The sequence below is a fragment of the Oncorhynchus gorbuscha genome, linkage group LG15 (genome assembly GCF_021184085.1).
Source record: "Oncorhynchus gorbuscha isolate QuinsamMale2020 ecotype Even-year linkage group LG15, OgorEven_v1.0, whole genome shotgun sequence".
Lineage (NCBI taxonomy): Eukaryota > Metazoa > Chordata > Actinopteri > Salmoniformes > Salmonidae > Oncorhynchus > Oncorhynchus gorbuscha.
The window spans coordinates 23,241,966-23,261,882 of NC_060187.1; the positions used below are offsets into that span (position 1 = coordinate 23,241,966).

At 43.1% G+C, this 19,917-nt stretch overlaps 1 protein-coding gene across 6 annotated transcripts in view; it reads left to right on the forward strand.

The window, feature by feature from the left end:
• LOC123996763 (ecotropic viral integration site 5 protein homolog) overlaps positions 1-19,917 on the forward strand; it is a 62,064-nt gene that overhangs the window by 5,693 nt on the left and 36,454 nt on the right. For 4 of the 6 annotated variants that reach the window (XM_046300440.1, XM_046300437.1, XM_046300441.1 and 1 more), the window contains exon 2: positions 14,997-15,250. In XM_046300440.1, the coding sequence (XP_046156396.1) occupies positions 15,057-15,250 (194 nt within the window). In that variant the 5' untranslated portion in view covers positions 14,997-15,056. Of the gene's footprint in view, positions 1-12,343; positions 13,152-14,996; positions 15,251-17,899; positions 18,028-19,917 lie in introns of those variants that run through there. The other 2 variants (XM_046300438.1, XM_046300442.1) reach the window with 2 other exon arrangements.

Here is a 19,917-nt window from a genome sequence, read left to right on the forward strand (position 1 = left end):
TCACCACGCCACCTGGTAGGAGCGACCTGTCAGGTAGGACGCAATCCAAGCGTGGGCCGCGCCGGAGATGCCCAACTCGGAGAGGGTGGAGAGGAGGATCTGATGGTTCACAGTATCGAAGGCAGCCGATAGGTCTAGAAGGATGAGAGCAGAGGAGAGAGAGTTAGCTTTAGCAGTGCGGAGCACCTCCGTGATACAGAGAAGAGCAGTCTCAGTTGAATGACTAGTCTTGAAACCTGACTGATTTGGATCAAGGTCATTCTGAGAGAGATAACGGGAGAGCTGGCCAAGGATGGCACGTTCAAGAGTTTTGGAGAGAAAAGAAAGAAGGGATACTGGTCTGTAGTTGTTGACATCGGAGGGATCGAGTGTAGGTTTTTTTCAGAAGGGGTGCAACTCTCGCTCTCTTGAAGACGGAAGGGACGTAGCCAGCGGTCAGGGATGAGTTGATGAGCGAGGTGAGGTAAGGGAGAAGGTCTCCGGAAATGGTCTGGAGAAGGGAGGAGGGGATAGGGTCAAGCGGGCAGGTTGTTGGGTGGCCGGCCGTCACAAGACGCGAGATTTCATCTGGAGAGAGGGGAGAAAGAGGTCAGAGCACAGGGTAGGGCAGTGTGAGCAGAACCAGCGGTGTCGTTTGACTTAGCAAACGAGGATCGTATGTCGTCGACCTTCTTTTCAAAATGGTTGACGAAGTCCTCTGCAGAGAGGGAGGAGGGGAGGGGGAGGAGGATTCAGGAGGGAGGAGAAGGTGGCAAAGAGCTTCCTAGGGTTAGAGGCAGATGCTTGGAATTTAGAGTGGTAGAAAGTGGCTTTAGCAGCAGAGACAGAAGAGGAAAATGTAGAGAGGAGGGAGTGAAAGGATGCCAGGTCCGCAGGGAGGTGAGTTTTCCTCCATTTCCGCTCGGCTGCCCGGAGCCCTGTTCTGTGAGCCCGAAATGAGTCGTCGAGCCACGGAGCGGGAGGGGAGGACCGAGCCGGCCTGAAGGATAGGGGCATAGAGAGTCAAAGGATGCAGAAAGGGAGGAGAGGAGGGTTGAGGAGGCAGAATCAGGAGATAGGTTGGAGAAGGTTTGAGCAGAGGGAAGAGATGATAGGATGGAGGAGGAGAGAGTAGCGGGGGAGAGAGAGCGAAGGTTGGGACGGCGCGATACCATCCGAGTAGGGGCAGTGTGGGAAGTGTTGGATGAGAGCGAGAGGGAAAAGGATACAAGGTAGTGGTCGGAGACTTGGAGGGGAGTTGCAATGAGGTTAGTGGAGGAACAGCATCTAGTAAAGATGAGGTCGAGCGTATTGCCTGCCTTGTGAGTAGGGGGGGAAGGTGAGAGGGTGAGGTCAAAAGAGGAGAGGAGTGGAAAGAAGGAGGCAGAGAGGAATGAGTCAAAGGTAGACGTGGGGAGGTTAAAGTCACCCAGAACTGTGAGAGGTGAGCCGTCCTCAGGAAAGGAGCTTATCAAGGCATCAAGCTCATTGATGAACTCTCAGAGGGAACCTGGAGGGCGATAAATGATAAGGATGTTAAGCTTGAAAGGGCTGGTAACTGTGACAGCATGGAATTCAAAGGAGGCGATAGACAGATGGGTAAGGGGAGAAGGAGAGAATGACCACTTGGGAGAGATGAGGATCCCGGTGCCACCACCCCGCTGACCAGAAGCTCTCTGGGTGTGCGAGAACACGTGGGCGGACGAAGAGAGAGCAGCAGGAGTAGCAGTGTTATTTGTGGTGATCCATGTTTCCGTCAGTGCCAAGAAGTCGAGGGACTGGAGGGAGACATAGGCTGACATGAACTCTGCCTTGTTGGCCGCAGATCGGCAGTTCCAGAGGCTACCGGAGACCTGGAACTCCACGTGGGTCGTGCGCGCTGGGACCACCAGATTAGGGTGGCCGCGGCCACGCGGTGTGGAGCGTTTGTATGGTCTGTGCAGAGAGGAGAGAACAGGGATAGACAGACACATAGTTGACAGGCTACAGAAGAGGCTACGCTAATGCAAAGGAGATTGGAAGGACAAGTGGACTACACGTCTCGAATGTTCAGAAAGTTAAGCTTACGTAGCAAGAATCTTATTGACTAAAATGATTAAAATGATACAGTACTGCTGAAGTAGGCTAGCTGGCAGTGGCTGCGTTGTTGACTTTGTAGGCTAGCTGGCAGTGGCTGCGTTGTTGACACTACACTAATCAAGTCATTCCGTTGAGTGTAATAGTTTCTACAGTGCTGCTATTCGGGGGCTAGCTGGCTAGCTAGCAGTGTTGATTACGTTACGTTGCGTTAAAAGAACGACAATAGCTGGCTAGCTAACCTAGAAAATCGCTCTAGACTACACAATTATCTTTGATACAAAGACGGCTATGTAGCTAGCTATGTAGCTAGCTACGATCAAACAAATCGAACCGTTGTACTGTACTGTAATGAAATGAAATGAAAATGTGATACTACCTGTGGAGCGAAGCGGAAGTTCTATTCGGTAGACGTTGACTAGCTGTTGACTAGCTAGCAGTGTCTCCTACGTTAAGGACGACAAATAGCTGGCTAGCTAACCTCAGTAAATTAAGATAATCACTCTAAGACTACACACTCTAAACTACACAATTATCTTGAATATGAAGACAGCAAAGACAGCTATGTAGCTAGCTAACACTACACTAATCAAGTCGTTCAGTTGAGTGTAATAGTTTCTACAGTGCTGCTATTCGGTAGACTGTGGACGTTAGCTAGCTGGCTAGCTGCAGGGCAGATAGCAGTGTAGACTACGTTAGGACGACGAAATACGATAATTACGCAATTATCTTTGATACAAAGACTGCTATGTGGCTAGCTAAGAAGAAATTGCTAAGATTAGACAAATCAAACCGTTGTACTATAATGTAATGAAATGTAATGAAAAAGTTATACTACCTGCGGACCGAAGTGCAGATGCGACCGCTCGCTCCAACCCGGAAGTAGACTATGAATACATAGTTTAAACTTTCACAGTATACGTTGGAAAAGGTATGTGAACCCCTAGGCTAATGACTTCTCCAAAACCTAATTGAAGTCAGGAGTCAGCTAACCTGGAGTCCAATCAATGAGATGAGATTGGAGATGTTGGTTAGGACTACCTTGCCCTATTAAAAAAAACACTCACAAAATGTGAGTTTGCTATTCACAAGAAGCATTGCCTGATGTGAACCATGCCTTGAACTCAAAAGACCTAAGATTAAGAATGGTTGACTTGCATAAAGCTTGGAAAGGGTTACAGAAGTATCTCTAAAAGCCTTGATGTCCATTAGTCCACGGAAAGACAAATTGTCTATAAATGGAGAAAGTTCAGCGCTGTTGCTACTCTCTCTTGGAGTGTCGGTCCCGTAAAGATGACTGCAAAAGCACAGCGCAGAATGCTCACTGAGGTTAAGAAGAATCCTAGAGTGTCAGCTAAAGACTTCCAGAAATCTCTGGAACATGCTAACATTTCTGTTGATGAGTCTACAATACGTAGAAAACTAAACAAGAAGGGGAGGACACTACAGAAGAAGCCACTGCTGTCCAACGAATAATTACTGCACGTCTGAGGTTCGCAAAAGAGCACCTGGATGTTCCACAGCGCTACTGGCAAAATATTCTGTGGACAGATTAAACTGAACTGAAGTTGAGTTGTTTGGAAGGAACACACAACACTGTGGAGAAAAAAGGCACAGCACACCAACATCAAAACCGTGCTGGAGCATCATGGTGTGTGCGAGCATCATGGTGTGTGCGAGCATCATGGTTTAGGGCCTGGGCAGCTTGCTATCATCAACAGAAAAGTTTATCAAGACATTTTGCAGGGGAATGTAGGGCTATCTGTCCGCCAATTGAAGCTCAACTGAAGTTAGGTGATGTAACAGGACAGTGACAAAAAACACAGAAATAAATCAACAACAGAATGGCTTCAACAGAAGAAAATGTCTTTTTGAGTGGCCCCGTCAGAGTCCTGACCTCAACCCAATTGAGATGCGGTGGCATGACCTCGAGTGGTTCATACCATACATCCCAATAATAGTGCCAAACTGATATAGTTTTGTATAGAGGACTGGTAAACACATTCCCCCTGACTGTTGTGCAGGTCTGATCCTCAACTACAGAAAATGTTAGAGGTTATTGCTGCAACCAGTTATTAAATCCAAGGGTTCACATACTTTTCCCACCCTGTGCTGCGAATGTTTACACGGTGGTCAGTAAAGACATGAAAACGTATGATCGTGTTATTAGTTTAAGCAGACTGTTTGTCTTGTGGCTTAGGTGAAGATCAGATCAAATTGTATGACAAATTTATGCAGAAATTGACGTAATTCCAAAGGGTTTCGTGCCACTGTATGTTCTCTGAAGGTGGCCCACATTTTAAAATTGTTTTCTAATCTCCCTACAGTGCCACACTGTGATTTGAGTTCTTATTGTGTGCAGTGGAGAAAGTGTGTTTGTGTGCAAGTGCAGTACAAATAAAATTCGGTTCTCTTTTCTTTTCTCATCCAGAAGTGACAGCAATGGATTAAAGCAAAACATTGAATTTCCTCATGCTTATTTACTGAAAAAGTTATGATAATTCACAGCATGTCAGGGCTCTACATGGACTTTTTATTTGTTTTCAAGGATCACGTGTGTGCCTAAGTAGGAGCACAGAAAGAAATTGAGAAGCACAATGAAAAATATTTGCGGTAACAAGCCGCTTTCTTTGTAGTAATGGTGCAAGCGTGACTGTCACAAATCTGCACTCTGTGTATTCTCCATGGCACTCGGGCTGCAGTACAGTGAAGTTATCATTGCCACAATTAGCATCTGAGTGATTTTTGTTTTCTGGGTGCACTGGTGCTCCTAAATAAGAATTCCAGGTCGCACAGCAGAATATTTAGGTGCATATGGGAGTAAAATGGTTGCGCGGTAGAGCCCTGCATTTAATTAGTTAGGAAAATAGGCTTAATTGAAAGCTGGATTTGTTTTACGTTGTAGAAAACATAAGGGAAATTCTGCTTTTCAAGGCCTATCCTAGTTCGTTTATTAGTGCCATGTTGGTCTATTCAGCAGCGTGGCACTGGGTACATTGCTCTTGTCTGCTGTAAGCTTAGTCCCCAAGCACAGATAAGGAGATGCCTTTCTCAGTCTCTTTGTGAGTTTTAGTTCCCTGATCTCAATGGCAATGTTGGTTAGCTGAGGAGCCCTTTATTCAGACTTCAGAATCAGGCCTTGCTGTGTCTTTCATTAGCCATGCTGAATGCTTCTCTGGCTGGGTTGCAAATGGCACCCTATTCCCTATATAGTCCATTATATAAGGAATAGGGTGCCATTTGGGATGCTGCTTCGGAGTCGGGCCCCATTCACCCCTCTGTTCCTTGGCTTAAATTGCATAGGCCTAGGCCTACTCTTGGTATTATTTTCAGTTAAGAGCCGACAGCACAGAGGTGATGTCCGCTAGAGTGAGTTGTCTATCCGAGTCACATCCAGCCACACTGTACCCTACTACAACAACATGTGGATCTGAAGCATTGAACCCTCGAACAGGCTGTCTCTCTCTTCCTTCCCTTTCAATTTTAATCCCAAATAGTCATCTTTTCTCCTGCCAGTTAGTTCTGCCTGGTATGACACATTGGGGATGTGCTGAAGGAGCCTATCTCACGCCCTTACATCCTACTCTTGGCTCCCAGTAGGAGGCTACCTCCCAAATGGCACCCTATTTCCTACATAGTGCACTGTATAGGGAATAGGGTGCCATTCGGGATGCAGGGGGGGGGTGGTATAGTAGAGCCTGGCTTTTTACTGAGACCCCAATAGATGCCTGGGTAACACATGCCTGGATAACATGAAAGGAAACAAACTAAATCAGACACCACAAATGTTCTATCTAAACTCAGATATATATATATTGATACAGTGCCTTGCGAAAGTATTCGGCCCCCTTGAACTTTGCGACCTTTGGCCACATTTCAGGCTTCAAACAAAGATATAAAACTATTTTTTTTTTGTGAAGAATCAACAACAAGTGGGACACAATCATGAAGTGGAACGACATTTATTGGATATTTCAAACTTTTTTAACAATTCAAAAACTGAAAAATTGGGCGTGCAAAATTATTCAGCCCCCTTAAGTTAATACTTTATAGCGCCACCTTTTGCTGCGATTACAGCTGTAAGTCGCCTGGGGTATGTCCATCAGTTTTGCACATCGAGAGACTGACATTTTTTCCCATTCCTCCTTGCAAAACAGCTCGAACTCAGTGAGGTTGGCTGGAGAGCATTTGTGACCAGCAGTTTTCAGTTCTTTCCACAGATTCTCGATTGGATTCAGGTCTGGACTTTGACTTGGCCATTCTAACACCTGGATATGTTTATTTTTGAACCATTCCATTGTAGATTTTGTCTTGTTGGAAGACAAATCTCCGTCCCAGTCTCAGGTCTTTTGCAGACTCCATCAGGTTTTCTTCCAGAATGGTCCTGTATTTGGCTCCATCCATCTTCCCATCAATTTTAACCATCTTCCCTGTCCCTGCTGAAGAAAAGCAGGCCCAAACCATGATGCTGCCACCACGTTTGACAGTGGGGATAGGGTGTTCATGGTGATGAGCTGTGTTGCTTTTACGCCAAACATAACATTTTGCATTGTTGCCAAAAAGTTCAATTTTGGTTTCATCTGACCAGAGCACCTTCTTCCACATGTTTGGTGTGTCTCCCAGGTGGCTTGTGGCAAACTTTAAACAACACTTTTTATGGATATCTTTAAGAAATGCCTTTCTTCTTGCCACTCTTCCATAAAGGCCAGATTTGTGCAATATACGACTGATTGTTGTCCTATGGACAGTCTCCCACCTCAGCTGTAGATCTCTGCAGTTCATCCAGAGTGATCATGGGCCTCTTGGCTGCATCTCTGATCAGTCTTCTCCTTGTATGAGCTGAAAGTTTAGAGGGACGGCCATGTCTTGGTAGATTTGCAGTGGTCTGATACTCCTTCCATTTCAATATTATCGCTTGCACAGTGCTCCTTGGGATGTTTAAAGCATGCGAAAAAAAATTATATCCAGATCCGTCTTTAAACTTCTTCACAACAGTATCTCGGACCTGCCTGGTGTGTTCCTTGTTCTTCATGATGCTCTCTGCGCTTTTAACGGACCTCTGAGACTATCACAGTGCAGATGCATTTATACGGAGACTTGATTACACACAGGTGGATTGTATTTATCATCATTAGTCATTTAGGTCAACATTGGATCATTCAGAGATCCTCACTGAACTTCTGGAGAGAGTTTACTGCACTGAAAGTAAAGGGGCTGAATAATTTTGCACGCCCAATTTTTCAGTTTTTGATTTGTTAAATTTTTTTGAAATATCCAATAAATGTCGTTCCACTTCATGATTGTGTCCCACTTGTTGTTGATTCTTCACAAAAAATACAGTTTTATATCATTGTTTGAAGCCTGAAATGTGGCAAAAGGTCGCAAAGTTCAAGGGGAATACTTTCGGCCCCCTGTGTATTGATTTTAAGAAAGGTATTGATGTTTATGGTTAGGTACGCCTTGGAGCAACGATACGCACTGCATCGATTATATGCAACGCAGGACACTAAATAAACTAGTAATATCATCAACCATGTGTAGTTAACTAGTGATTATGATTGTTGTTTTTTATGAGAAGTTCCTAGCTAGCATTAAAATTACCTTGGCTTACGGCATTCGCGTAACAGGCAGTCTCCTCGTGGAGTGCAATGTAATCGTTATGTTTGGAGGAAAAAGGGGGAGGGTTGCAATCTGAAGAACACCATCCCAGCCATGAAGCACGGGGGTGGCAGCATCATGTTGTGGGAGTGCTTTGCTGCAGGAGGGACTGGTGCACTTTACAAAATAGATGGCATCATGAGGTAGGAAAATTATGTGTATGTATTGAAGCAACATCTCAAAAAACATCAGTTAAAGCTTGGTCGCAAGTGGGTCTTCCAAATAGACAATGACCCCAAGCATACTTCCAAAGTTGTGGCAAAATGGCTTAAGGAAAGCAAAGTCAAGGTATTGGAGTGGCCATCACAAAGCCCCGACCTCAATCCTATAGAACATTTGTGGGCAGAACTGAAAAGGCGTGTGCAAGCAAGGAGGCCTATTAACCTGACTCCGTTACATCAGCTAAGTCAGGAGTAATGGGCCAAAATTCACCCAACGTGTGTGTTTAACTTCGGCAGGCTAAAAATAATTCATTAATAAGGTCCTTAACTTAGACTAGATGCTTGACTCTTACATTTCTTCGGAACTGTTTTTAAAAATGAAACAAAGTTGGTGCATCATTGAGACTTAACCAGCTTTTTTGTCATGTGAGCTAAGCAAGCCATTAATTAATTGTGTGACTGAGTGCACTCTACTGTGCCAGTTACCTGCATGTGATTAAAACCTAACAGTGAAATGCGCATACAGTGCATTTGGAAACTTTCCAACCCCCTTCACTTTTCCACATTTTGTTACGTTACAGCCTTATTCACAAATTGATTAAATTGCCCCCCCCCCCTCAATCTACACATACCCCATAATGACAAGTATATAAAACATCAATAAGGTTTCTAGAAAAATAATGTATAACAAACTCAAAAATCGGAATGGTCGATTTTAATTAGGGCCGATTTTCAAGTTTTCATAACAATCGGAAATTGGTATTTTTGGGCGCCGATTTAAAAAAAAGAATTATATATATATATTCAATATTTTTTTTCAATACCTTTTATTTAACTAGGTAAGTCAGTTAAGAACACATTCTTATTTTCAATGACTGCCTAGGTACTGTGTGTTAACTGCCTTGTTCAGGGGCAGAACGACAGATTTTCACCTTGTCAGCTCAGGGGTACGAATCTTGCAACCGCACAGTTAACTAGTCCAACGCTCTAACCATTGCACTCCATGAGTAGCCTGCCTGTTACGCGAATGCAGTAGAAGCCAAGGTAAATAGCTAGCTAGCATTAAACTTATCTTATAAAAAACAATCAATCATAATCACTAGTTATAACTACTAATCCAGTTTAGCAGGCAATATTAACCAGGTGAAATTGTGTCATTTCTCTTGTGTTGATTGCATGCAGAGTCAGTTTGGGCTGCCTGGCTCATTGCGAACTAATTTGCCAGAATTTTACGTAATTATGACATTACATTGAAGGTTGTGCAATGTAACAAGAATATTTAGACTTAGGGATGCTAGTTAGATAAAATACAGAACGGTTCCGTATTTCACTGAAATAATAAATGTTTTGTTTTCGAGATGATAGTTTCCGGATTCGATCATATTAATGACCAAAGGCTCGTATTTCTGTGTGTTATTATGTTATAATTAAGTCTGATTTGATAGAGCAGTCCGACTGAACAGCAGCAGGCCCGTAATCATTCATTCAAACAGCACTTTTTTGTGTTTTGCTCTACGGACAATTCCTTTGACCTCATGGCTTGTTATTTGCTCTGACATGCACTGTAAACTGTGGGACCTTTTTATATAGACAGGTGTGTGCCTTTCCAAATCGTGTCCAATCAATTGAATTGACCTCAAGTGGACTCCCAAGTTGTAGAAAGTCTCATAGCAAAGTGTCTGAGTACTTATGTAATTAAGGTAATTCTGTTTTTACTTTTTATAAATTTTCAAACATTTATAAACCTGTTTTCACTTTGTCATTATGAGGTGTGGTGTGTAAATTGCTGAGGATTTGTTTTTATTTAATAACGCTATAACGTAACAAAATGTTTAAAAAGGGATGGGTCTGAATACCTTCCGAAAGCACTGTGGGTAATATGGAAATGATATACTGTACATGTTCTGGAATTCATCCGATGGCATGGAGTTTACCATGCCAGTCACCGGCTTCATTAATAAGTGCATCAGCGAAGTTGTTCCCACAGTGACCATGCGTTAATATCACAACCAGAAGCCAGGTAGACAGGCAACATCCGCACTGAGCTATAGGCTAGAGTTGCTGCTTTCAAGGCGCAGGACACTAATAAGAAATCCCGCTATGCCCTCCGACGAACTATCAAACAGGCAAAGTGTCAATACAGGGCCAAGATCAAATCCTACTACACCTGCTCTGGCTCTTATCGGGATGTGGCACTGCTCACAAACTATCACAGGTTATAAAGGGAAACCCAGCTGTAAGCTGCCCAGTGACACAAGCCTATCAGATGAGCTAAATGCCTTCTATGCTTGCTTCGAGGCAAGCAACATTGAACCATGCATGAGAGCACCAGCTGTTCCGGACAACAGTGTGATCATGCTCTGTAGCCAATGTGAATAAGACCTTTAAACGGGTTAACGTTAGGACTCTGGAGCACTAAAAGACCATGCTGTTGTTTTAATTAATGAACTGGCCCAGCAGATGAGAAGGAAAGAAATCAAACACCCTCTGAGGCTCACTATGGGACGGCGCTCCAGCTCTATTCTTCCTCATTTAAGCTACAGTAACTCAAAATGCATGAGGTTTTGGTGGATGTCTGCTCGGATTCAGCTCTGGTCTGGCATTCTAACAACGCAGCAAATTGCCTCTAAGTATAACTGATGTAGACGGTCCGGGAAGAAGAGCTGAGGAGTTGTTACTTTTCAGAACACGCCTCAGAGACTCTGGTAGCAATATCATCTGCTCCCGTGGGCTTGTGTGTAAATTGAGTAAGTGACTTGAGGTTAGCCTTTCAAGAAGCGGTTTCCTTTTGAGGATTTATCTCTAAAGATGTTAGTCAGGCCTCATTAGTACTGCAGATCTAAATGACAGGATATGGTTAAAGTGTGAAGTCATGACTCGGCTCCCAGAGATCTAATGGCATTATGTCAATCAGTGTTGCTCTCCAAGACTGAATATATATATATATATCACACTTCTGTGAAATCAAACTGTCCACTTAGGAAGTGTAACAGTATAATTTTAAACCGTCCCCTCGCCCATACCCGGGCGCGAACCAGGGACCTTCTGCACACAACGACAACAGTCACCCTCGAAGCATCATTACCCATCGCTCCACAAAAGCTGCGGCTCTTGCAGAGCAAGGGGAAACACTACTTCAAGGTCTCAGAGCAAGTGACGTAACCGATTTGAAACGCTATTTAGCGCACACCGCTAACTAAGCTAGCCGTTTCACATCCGTTACAGAAGCAACACTGATTGACAATAAATTTCACATGCTGTTGTGCAAATGGAATAGACAACAGGTGTAAATTATAGGCAATTAGCAAGACACCCCCAATAAAGGCGTGGTTCTGCAGGTGGTGCCCACAGACCACTTCTCAGTTCCTATGCTTCCTGGCTGATATTTTGGTCACTTTTGAATGCTGGCGGTGCTTTCACTCTAGTGGTAGCACGAGACTGAGTCTACAACCCACACAAGTGGCTCAGGTAGTGCAACTCATCCAGGATGGCACATCAATGCGAGCTGTGGCAAGAAGGTTTGCTGTGTCTGTCAGCGTAGTGTCCAGAGCATGGAGGCGCTACCAGGAGACAGGCCAGTACATCAGGAGACGTGGAGGAGGCCGTAGGAGGGCAACAACCCGGCAGCAGGACCGCTGCCTTTGTGCAAGGAGGAGCAGGAGGAGCACTGCCAGAGCCCTGCAAAATGACCACCCAGCAGGCCACAAATGTGCATGTGTCTGCTCAAACGGTCAGAAACCGACTCCATGAGGGTGGTATGAGGGCCCGACGTCCACAGGTGGGGGTTGTGCTTACAGCCCAACACCGTGCAAGACGCTCCATCCACAAATGCCACGTTGCACCACAGACTGTCCAGGAGTTGGCGGATGCTTTAGTCCAGGTCTGGGAGGAGATCCCTCAGGAGACCATCCGCCACCTCATCAGGAGCATGCCCAGGCGTTGTAGGGAGGTCATACAGGCACGTGGAGGCCACACGCACTACTGAGCCTCATTTTGACTTGTTTTAAGGACATTACATCAAAGTTGGATAAGCCTGTAGTGTGGTTTTCCACTTTAATTTTGAGTGTGACTCCAAATCCAGACCTCCATGTGTTGATACATTTGATTTCCATTGATAATTTGTGTTGTCAGCACATTCAACTATGTAAAGAAAAAAGTATTTAATAAGAATATTTCATTCAATCTGTTCTAGGATGTGTTTTTTTAGTGTTCCCTTTATTTTTTTGAGCAGTGTATATATACGCCGCCTAGGTCTAAAACAATGATCCTCTATTTCAGTAACTCAACAGTCAAATTTGCATCACCCTCTAACATTCGTCCCACCACAGCACTAGATAGAAATATGTTGCAGGTGGGGACATGGGCGTCTTCTCTCCAGAGAAACAGCTGTCTGTATTTTCATTCCAGCAGAATGGTAACAGCTGCAGCTTTCGAAACGTTTTGCATCAAGGGACTGGGTAGAGCCATGGGCTTGAGTTTGTCAGCCAAAACAACATGCAGACTAGTTAGTTGTTCTCAACACTAAATGGGTATTATTTTTTGCAACAGTCATTATGATTAGGCCTATAGCTAGTGGAAACTGTACTGTGTAAATGTCATTCTGAGAGCGTGATAAGATTGTATTTTTCCTCAGCACTGATAGTGTTTCCCGCTCGCATGGACATGGATTATTATTGTGGTGATTATAAGGAAATTGACGGTCAGGAAATATTCGCAATGATCTAGAAATCAAGTGACTCACTATTTTTGACAGAACAACAAAAATCTGCTTGATGACTGAGGTTCCTCAGACTTCCTCTTGAGGTCAAAGTTACATCTCTAGTAGTGCACTCTAAGTTTGTGTGATGTGACATGAGTTGGTGACTGACGTTGTTCTGAGCCACCCGCTGTCAGGTGAATTCCAGAGGCTCTTGTCTTGCGGACTACAGTTGAAAGGAAAGATTTAACCAACTCCAGTTGCAGTGCCAGGCAGCACTGTGCTGTCTTGAATATCTCAGGAGGAGGAACAGAACTTTGACCTTGTCTGCCCTGACACTGTGATCAGCATATGACTGCAAAGTACCGGAAGACATACCGCAAACTTATTTTGAGACGATTGTTCAAAAGACAGAGTTAAGCCTTGGTGTCAAATTAGGTTAGGAGAAGAACTGGAGTGTTGCTGATCCTGGCAGTCTTTTCTGGTGGGAGTTTTCTTTCTAACTTGTTTTCATTTTGTTGATACTGATTGGATTTCTGCATGGATTGTCAAGACTACATTTGGAATAGCACTCTTTACAGGTAGGAGTATCTGGGAGGATTTGAATAGTGTGGTAGCCTATAACTAGCCTATGTCTAGCCTGGTCCCATACTGTAGTGTCGTTGTCAGGCCATAGGCTACATAGTTAGTTACAACTCAAGCACAAAGGCCTACAGTATGGGACCACTGTCTGTTGTGAAATGTCTGGTGACTTATAAACAGCTTGTTTAGTGTTGTCTCGTGTCCCTTTTTTACAAGGAACTCTTGGTTTAGTTTAGCATGTATTCATCCAGTTTAGATGTGCGTTTGTCACCTTTTAATTCAGCTGGACATTGCTACTTTAAGCATCAAAGACACATTGTTTGCTAAACCAATGTTCCTGTAGGCCTATTCCTCAGATGGAAAGACATAGCCTACGGTATCATGATGGTAGACTATAGTATTATAGGCCATTGGATCTCACAACATTCTCACTAGTGGTGTCAGTTTCATTGGATTGAGTGGTGTGATGTAACTGAATACATTCAATATATACACTGCCTTAAAACAGTATTCACACCCCTTGACTTTTTCCACAGTTTGTTGTGTTACAGCCAACACACAATACCCCATAATGTCAAAGTGGAGTTATGTTAAAAAAAATATATATATATATTTTAAAAAGACATTGAATATTTCTTTGAGTATTGGGAAGTTATTGATTACACTTTGGTGCATCAATACACCCAGTCACTACAAAGATACAGGCATCCTTCCTAACTCAGTTGCCGGAGAGGAAGGAAACCACTCAGGGATTTCACCATGAGGCAATGGTAACTTTAAAACAGTTACAGAGTCTTATAGCTGTGATAGGAGAAAACAGGATGGATCAACAACATTGTAGTTAATCCAAAATACTAACCTAAATGACAGAGTGAGAAGGAAGCCTGTACAGAATAAAATATATTCCCAAACATGCATCCTGTTTGCAATAAGCCACTAAAGTAAAACTGCCAAAAATGTAGCAAAGCAAATCCAACACATCACTGAGTATCACTCTTCATTTTTTATCCAAGCATGGTTGTGGCTGCATCATGTTATGGGTATGCTTATCATTGGCAAGGACTGGGGAGTTATTTTTTATATTAAAAGAAACGGAATAGTGCTAAGCACAGGCAAAATCCTAGAGGAAAACCTTGTCTGCTTTCCAACACACTGGGAGGCAAATTCACCTTTTCATTACTTGACAGAGCTTAGAGAATTGAAAAAAGAATAATGTGCAAATATTCTACAATCCAGGTGTGCACAGCTCTTTGAGACTTAACCAGAAAGACTCATAGCTTAATCACGGCCAAAGGTGTTTCTAACATGTATTAACTCAGTGGTCTAAATTTTGTGTTTCATTTTCAATAAAATAAACATGTTTTCACTGTCATTATTTAGTATTGTGCATAGATGGTTGTAAAAATCTATTTAATCAATTTTGAATTCAGGCTGCAACACAATGTGAAATAAGTCTAGGGGTATTAATACTTTCTGAATGCACTGTATCAATGACTGACTGAGACAGTTTGTCTTTTTCTTCCTTCAAGCTGGGGCTTTTGCATTTATTAGTCTGTGTATTGTAAATTCTTGATGCATCAGTGTGACGAAGAAGAAAAAACAACAAGAGACAGTCGTTAGATGAAGCATGGATCCACACCAAGAAAAGCCTTACTACACAGTAACAGTCACAAATCAGTGTTCTAATATGTCTAGAGATGGTTGGACAGCCAGAGAACAAAAATGACTCTTGACAGTGTCCATAAATGTAAACATTGCAGGAAAGAAAGCCAAAAATGCATAAAACAGACAGAAGGAAGTGTACATGTAAATCCCTCCTACAGCTCACATGCTTCTCTCCACAGGTGGCGACTGACAAGGTTGCAGGCAAGCTGAGTTCTACTCTCTCATGGGTGAAGAACTCCATGTCACACACGGTTAGTCAGATGGCTAGCCAGGTGACCACCTCGTCTGGCCAGGTGGCAACGGTGCCCTCGTCCCTGCAGACCACCACAGCCGCCTCCTCAACATCCCTCTCCCCGTCTCCCACCTCGGCATCTCCCGCTAAGCTCAGCCCAGATGAACTTGAACTGCTCGCCAAGCTGGAGGAGCAGAACAGGTGAGTGCCAGCTAGGAATTAATTAATAAATCAATGAAATAATCAATCAAGTTCTGTCAACATATGAATACGTTTTGTTCCCTTCCCTCTTTTCATGAACAACATTTGCATTTGTTAGACCAGTGACAAAGTCAGTGGTTATATCAATCTTAATTGTCTAACAATAACAGTGACTGACAGTGGCTACAAAGACATTTTCACAATGATCTAAGTAAAAGTAGGCATACAGCCACACTCTGTCCCTGAAGTGTTCATTAGCTGAAACAAGAGAAGTGCATTAGGACTCAACACACAGCCTCTGCTGTTCCCTCCACTCTACCCCTTTCTCTCCCTCATTCCGTCCTGTGGCTCTAACCCTGCTTTTATAAGCAGTCTGAGTGTTGACATGGAAACGACAAGGCCTGAGAAGTGTAGTAGGTGGCTCCTGAGATGGGCCCTGATCAAAAGTAGTGCACTATAAAGGGAATAGGTTGCCATTTGGGACGACGACTCGGTACGGCAATCTCACATGAAGAAGACTGCAGTCAGAGCCCTGTGAGATGTGGCTGTACTGATCTGTCTGAAGTGTGAGAGCGATGCTCATGGGGCTGAGATGATACGCTGTAGTAGTAGGACACATGTTGCAGTTAATAAAAGCTAATACTGGCTGAATCTTCTGAACAGTCTGCCGTGTGAGAGAAGAAGTGAGAATGATATTTGAATAGGTTTGTTTTCCTTATGCTTTATAAAGCTTGGCTAACAACCGTTAAGACATCAACTGAGTAGAGGAGCAGTCAGTAGTAGTGATTCTTAACCTCTTAGTTCGCTAGCAGTCTCACGATCCATGAACTATACCATAAAACAGATTAGCTTAAAACCATACATAAACTTAGATCTAGCTCTTTAGTCTTGATTTAGACTGCCTTTTGATTTTATTATTCAGAAGTCACTACAACATTAGTTGTTGTATTATTCAGAAGTCACTCCTGTTCAAAGTAGTTATAGGGGGGAAAGGTCAACTTTTTATTGTCCTGGACAGACCTCTAAGCACCTTTCTCAACAGAGGGTGGGCAGCAGGTGGGGTGTTTAGTTCAAGCAGGGCTACAGCTGGCCTCTTTCATTTGGCACATGTCCCTGCTGCCCCTCCCTCTTCCATCAGGCTCTCCCTACACGAGGTAAATTTAGGTGTTGGCGGTTAAGAATGTCTATTCACCAGCCACGTTGGTGGGTGGTCAATTTGCAAGGCTCTACATGCGAGCATAGAGTACCACCGTATGAGTCATAACAGGTGTCATAATACCCATAAAACATAGCAGTCAAAAAAAAACATGTTTTTCCACTTTTCATTTTTCCCTATGAAAGAGAGATATACATTGTTATCAAAATGTCACGCCAGGGTAAGCCTACACAAAACACAGCCCTTATTTTAAGTGTTTTTTAAAATTCCCTATGGGAAAAATCAATGTTTGGAAAACAATTGGAACCATTTCCCTGTTTGACCCCAAGGTTTTATTGGTATGATGACACCTCCACTGTGGGGCTCTATTACATTTGCAAATAAAAATTGTCAAAAGTCAAGTATGAGTACATGCTGGGGTTAGAAAAAGGCTGCAGTAGCTGTTTTCAAAGTATTTCTGCTGTTTTGTTTCATAGCTGCTAATTGCACAAAGATATACTAATCCTACTGTATATCCCACCTCGTGCAGCAATACTGCCTGGCAGGGGAGCTGTGTGCAATGAATTAAGTGCTGATAGATACATTTTTGGAGGCGCTGCGTACAGGCATAAAAGTTGGTCTAATTTACTCAAGTCTGCAAAGTGAGACTTTGTCCTCGTGATTCTTGGCTATTTACATTTGTTTTGTTCACAAGCTCGGGTTGCTTTTCAATGTTCGTTTGTCTGCTGCTTCAACTGATAGTGAAGAGACTCCCTAATCAGATCCTAAATCTCTCTCACACACACTCACACACACACACACAAACACACACGACAGGACTCGAGTGGCCCTGTTACCATGGTAACCTCCTGCTTTAAAGGGGCAGCTGAATATTTTGTCCCTTATATTTTGATTAAAAGACTCGGTCACTTTTTTTTGCAATTGAGCAATATACCACATTACCAGTTACTAATACATTTGTTTTAGAAACATTACAAAGCATGACCATCTGCTTTTTTTTGTTATGTAATTATGTAAAAAAATTATTTAGACTGGTAAAAAATATGAGTGGCTGGTGGACCAAAAAGCACGACATTTAGAGCTATTGTTGCAGTGTCATGGGTAGGAGGTACAGTCTTGAGGATCATCGTGACGGGTTTGAAAATGACTCGTCTACAGAAATGTTACATTTTTATCAGAGATTACAACAAAATAAATTCCTTGTTTCTCCCCTTTTTAAATACCAAAATGGATGAGAACAAGCTATATCAAATTATGGACTGGCAGTTTTTCTATCTTAGTTTTATGTAAAGGGCTAGTTATCCTCACTTTCTGACTGAGCAGGAAGACACTGACCTGCAGGTGCATCAAAAGTAGGTTTTTATACATCTATGAGCACTGAGGACTTGTGTACTTTGAGATCAATGCAGTATCACAGATACTAATGTAATGCCACACACACACACACAGTGAGAAGGGGAAGGCCTTTGTACTGTGCAAAGTAGATAAGAGGTTTGAGTTTGAGAGAGACTAGTGCCAGACTCAGCCAGTTCAGCCAGTTCACTAGGTGTAGGCTGGTCGCTTCTCTGGATCTTCTAACTACACACCAAAAACATGAAGACAGCACCATGAGTTTATCCTGGTAAGCAGCACGAGGATCCTAACTTCTCTTTCTAGATGCCATGGCTCTCTTCTCGTTACCGAGAGGCCTTCACTGAGGACAAAGTCTAACTGACAGAAATTATTTTGGCGACAGAGCAACTTGTTTAAATAGTTCCTTTGTATCCTCTGTTCCTCCTACGAATCTCTGTGCTGTACTGGATCTTTTCAGTAAATTTACAATGGTTTGATGTATTTGTTTTGAGCCATCTGTGAGAACCCAACATGGAATGTTTTGTCGACTGGTGAATTATTAGCGGAGGAGCAGTGGCTAGGCTACATTGGAAATTCAGGTTTTCTGACTGTCAGTGTGTGCCTAGTATAAACAGTGTATCAACATTTGGAATATTTCTGAAAATGACAGTGATGAAATCTACCAAGGAGAGAGTGAGAGGAGAATATGTGGACGGTTCTTCATCCATGGTTGAAATTGATTGTTTGTTCCATGTTCTAGGCTACATTTGTTGGTTTAGGCCTACAGGCCACTGAGGCCAGAGACCAACCTTATCAATGACCTCAACATTCCCTACCCTTCCTGCTTCCACACGGCCTCTTAAGAACACACTCAATGTTATCTTGCATGTTTGCTAGAAGCCATGGGCTGCTACTGCAACCTTGCGTCCTGTTAGGATGGCTTAAACCTTCAGCCTATATCTTAGTAGTGTATTCCCTCACATCCCATTATAGCTGTGATGACATTGGGCTCTACATTTAGCCTTGTCACTTTTTTAGGCCTCTCATGATACATAGTCTGGTATCTAGTCTACTGCTTTCTAGATCTGTTGCCTTTGAAAGCAAAGCTATGTTTTAATTAAGCAAGCAGCTGTCACTGTTTAAATTATTCCCACAACACATTATTAATTATCTGCAATATTTACTACCTTTCCCAACATGTTGAATGTATGTCCTAAATGTAAAACCCTTGCTGGTGCTGTCCTAGCTGTCCCTGTAACACAGGCCTACCCTGGCCCCCTTCCTCCTGACCCAAATATGACTGTAAACCTACCCAGTCTGGGAGCTCTCCCAGTGACGTCACCGTGGAGCCGAGAGGCCCAGGCCCTTTTTCTGAGATCAGGTTTCTGAGCCTCTGTGTCCCAGCATAGGCCATAGCCTCTTCTCAAATGGCACCCTATTCCCTATGAAGTGCACTACTTTTGACCAGGGCTACATAGGGAATAGGTTGCCATTTGGGACACATGGGCTCATCAGCACGGCATAGGTTGGGAGGCATGGTTCCCTCTCACAGCCCTGGGTCCTGTTCATATGGCACTAAACGGAAAGAAAACTGACTGAAACAGGGAGGGACTGCCTGGACTCGTCTGCTGAGAAATGCTAATTTGCATTTTCTGTTACAATTTGTTTTAAAATGTGTTCTGTTGCGTTCCCTAATGGACCTGATCCAGAGTCTGTTAACTTCAGTCTTACAGCTCCAGTGACAAACAAATTTACACATGAATTGATAGTGATACAAGGTCAGTCTGCTGTGAACTTAAACATACTCCTGCAGCTTTTTCTCACTAACCCACTTTAAGGAATGTTTTCAATCTAATAGATGAGACCAGATTCCAGGTAGTTATTTAGGCTACCTTGTATTGGCCCACTTTACTGTTGACGTGTCATGGCTTTTTTTTTTAAGGTTCATGTTTTGGGATTAGTACAAATATAGGATCTCATTGAAGTAATAGTTAATCAACTAAGTCCACTTTGCTTTCTGTCACTTGCGACACTTGGGACATTAATGCCAGTTAAATGTTCCATGAAATGTCAGCCTGATTGATATTGTAGTGACCCTGATATAGTGATCATGATGGTTGTTCAAGGCTTTACTATCCACCATGTTCATTGCATTTTGCACTTCAAACAGAAGTGCTGT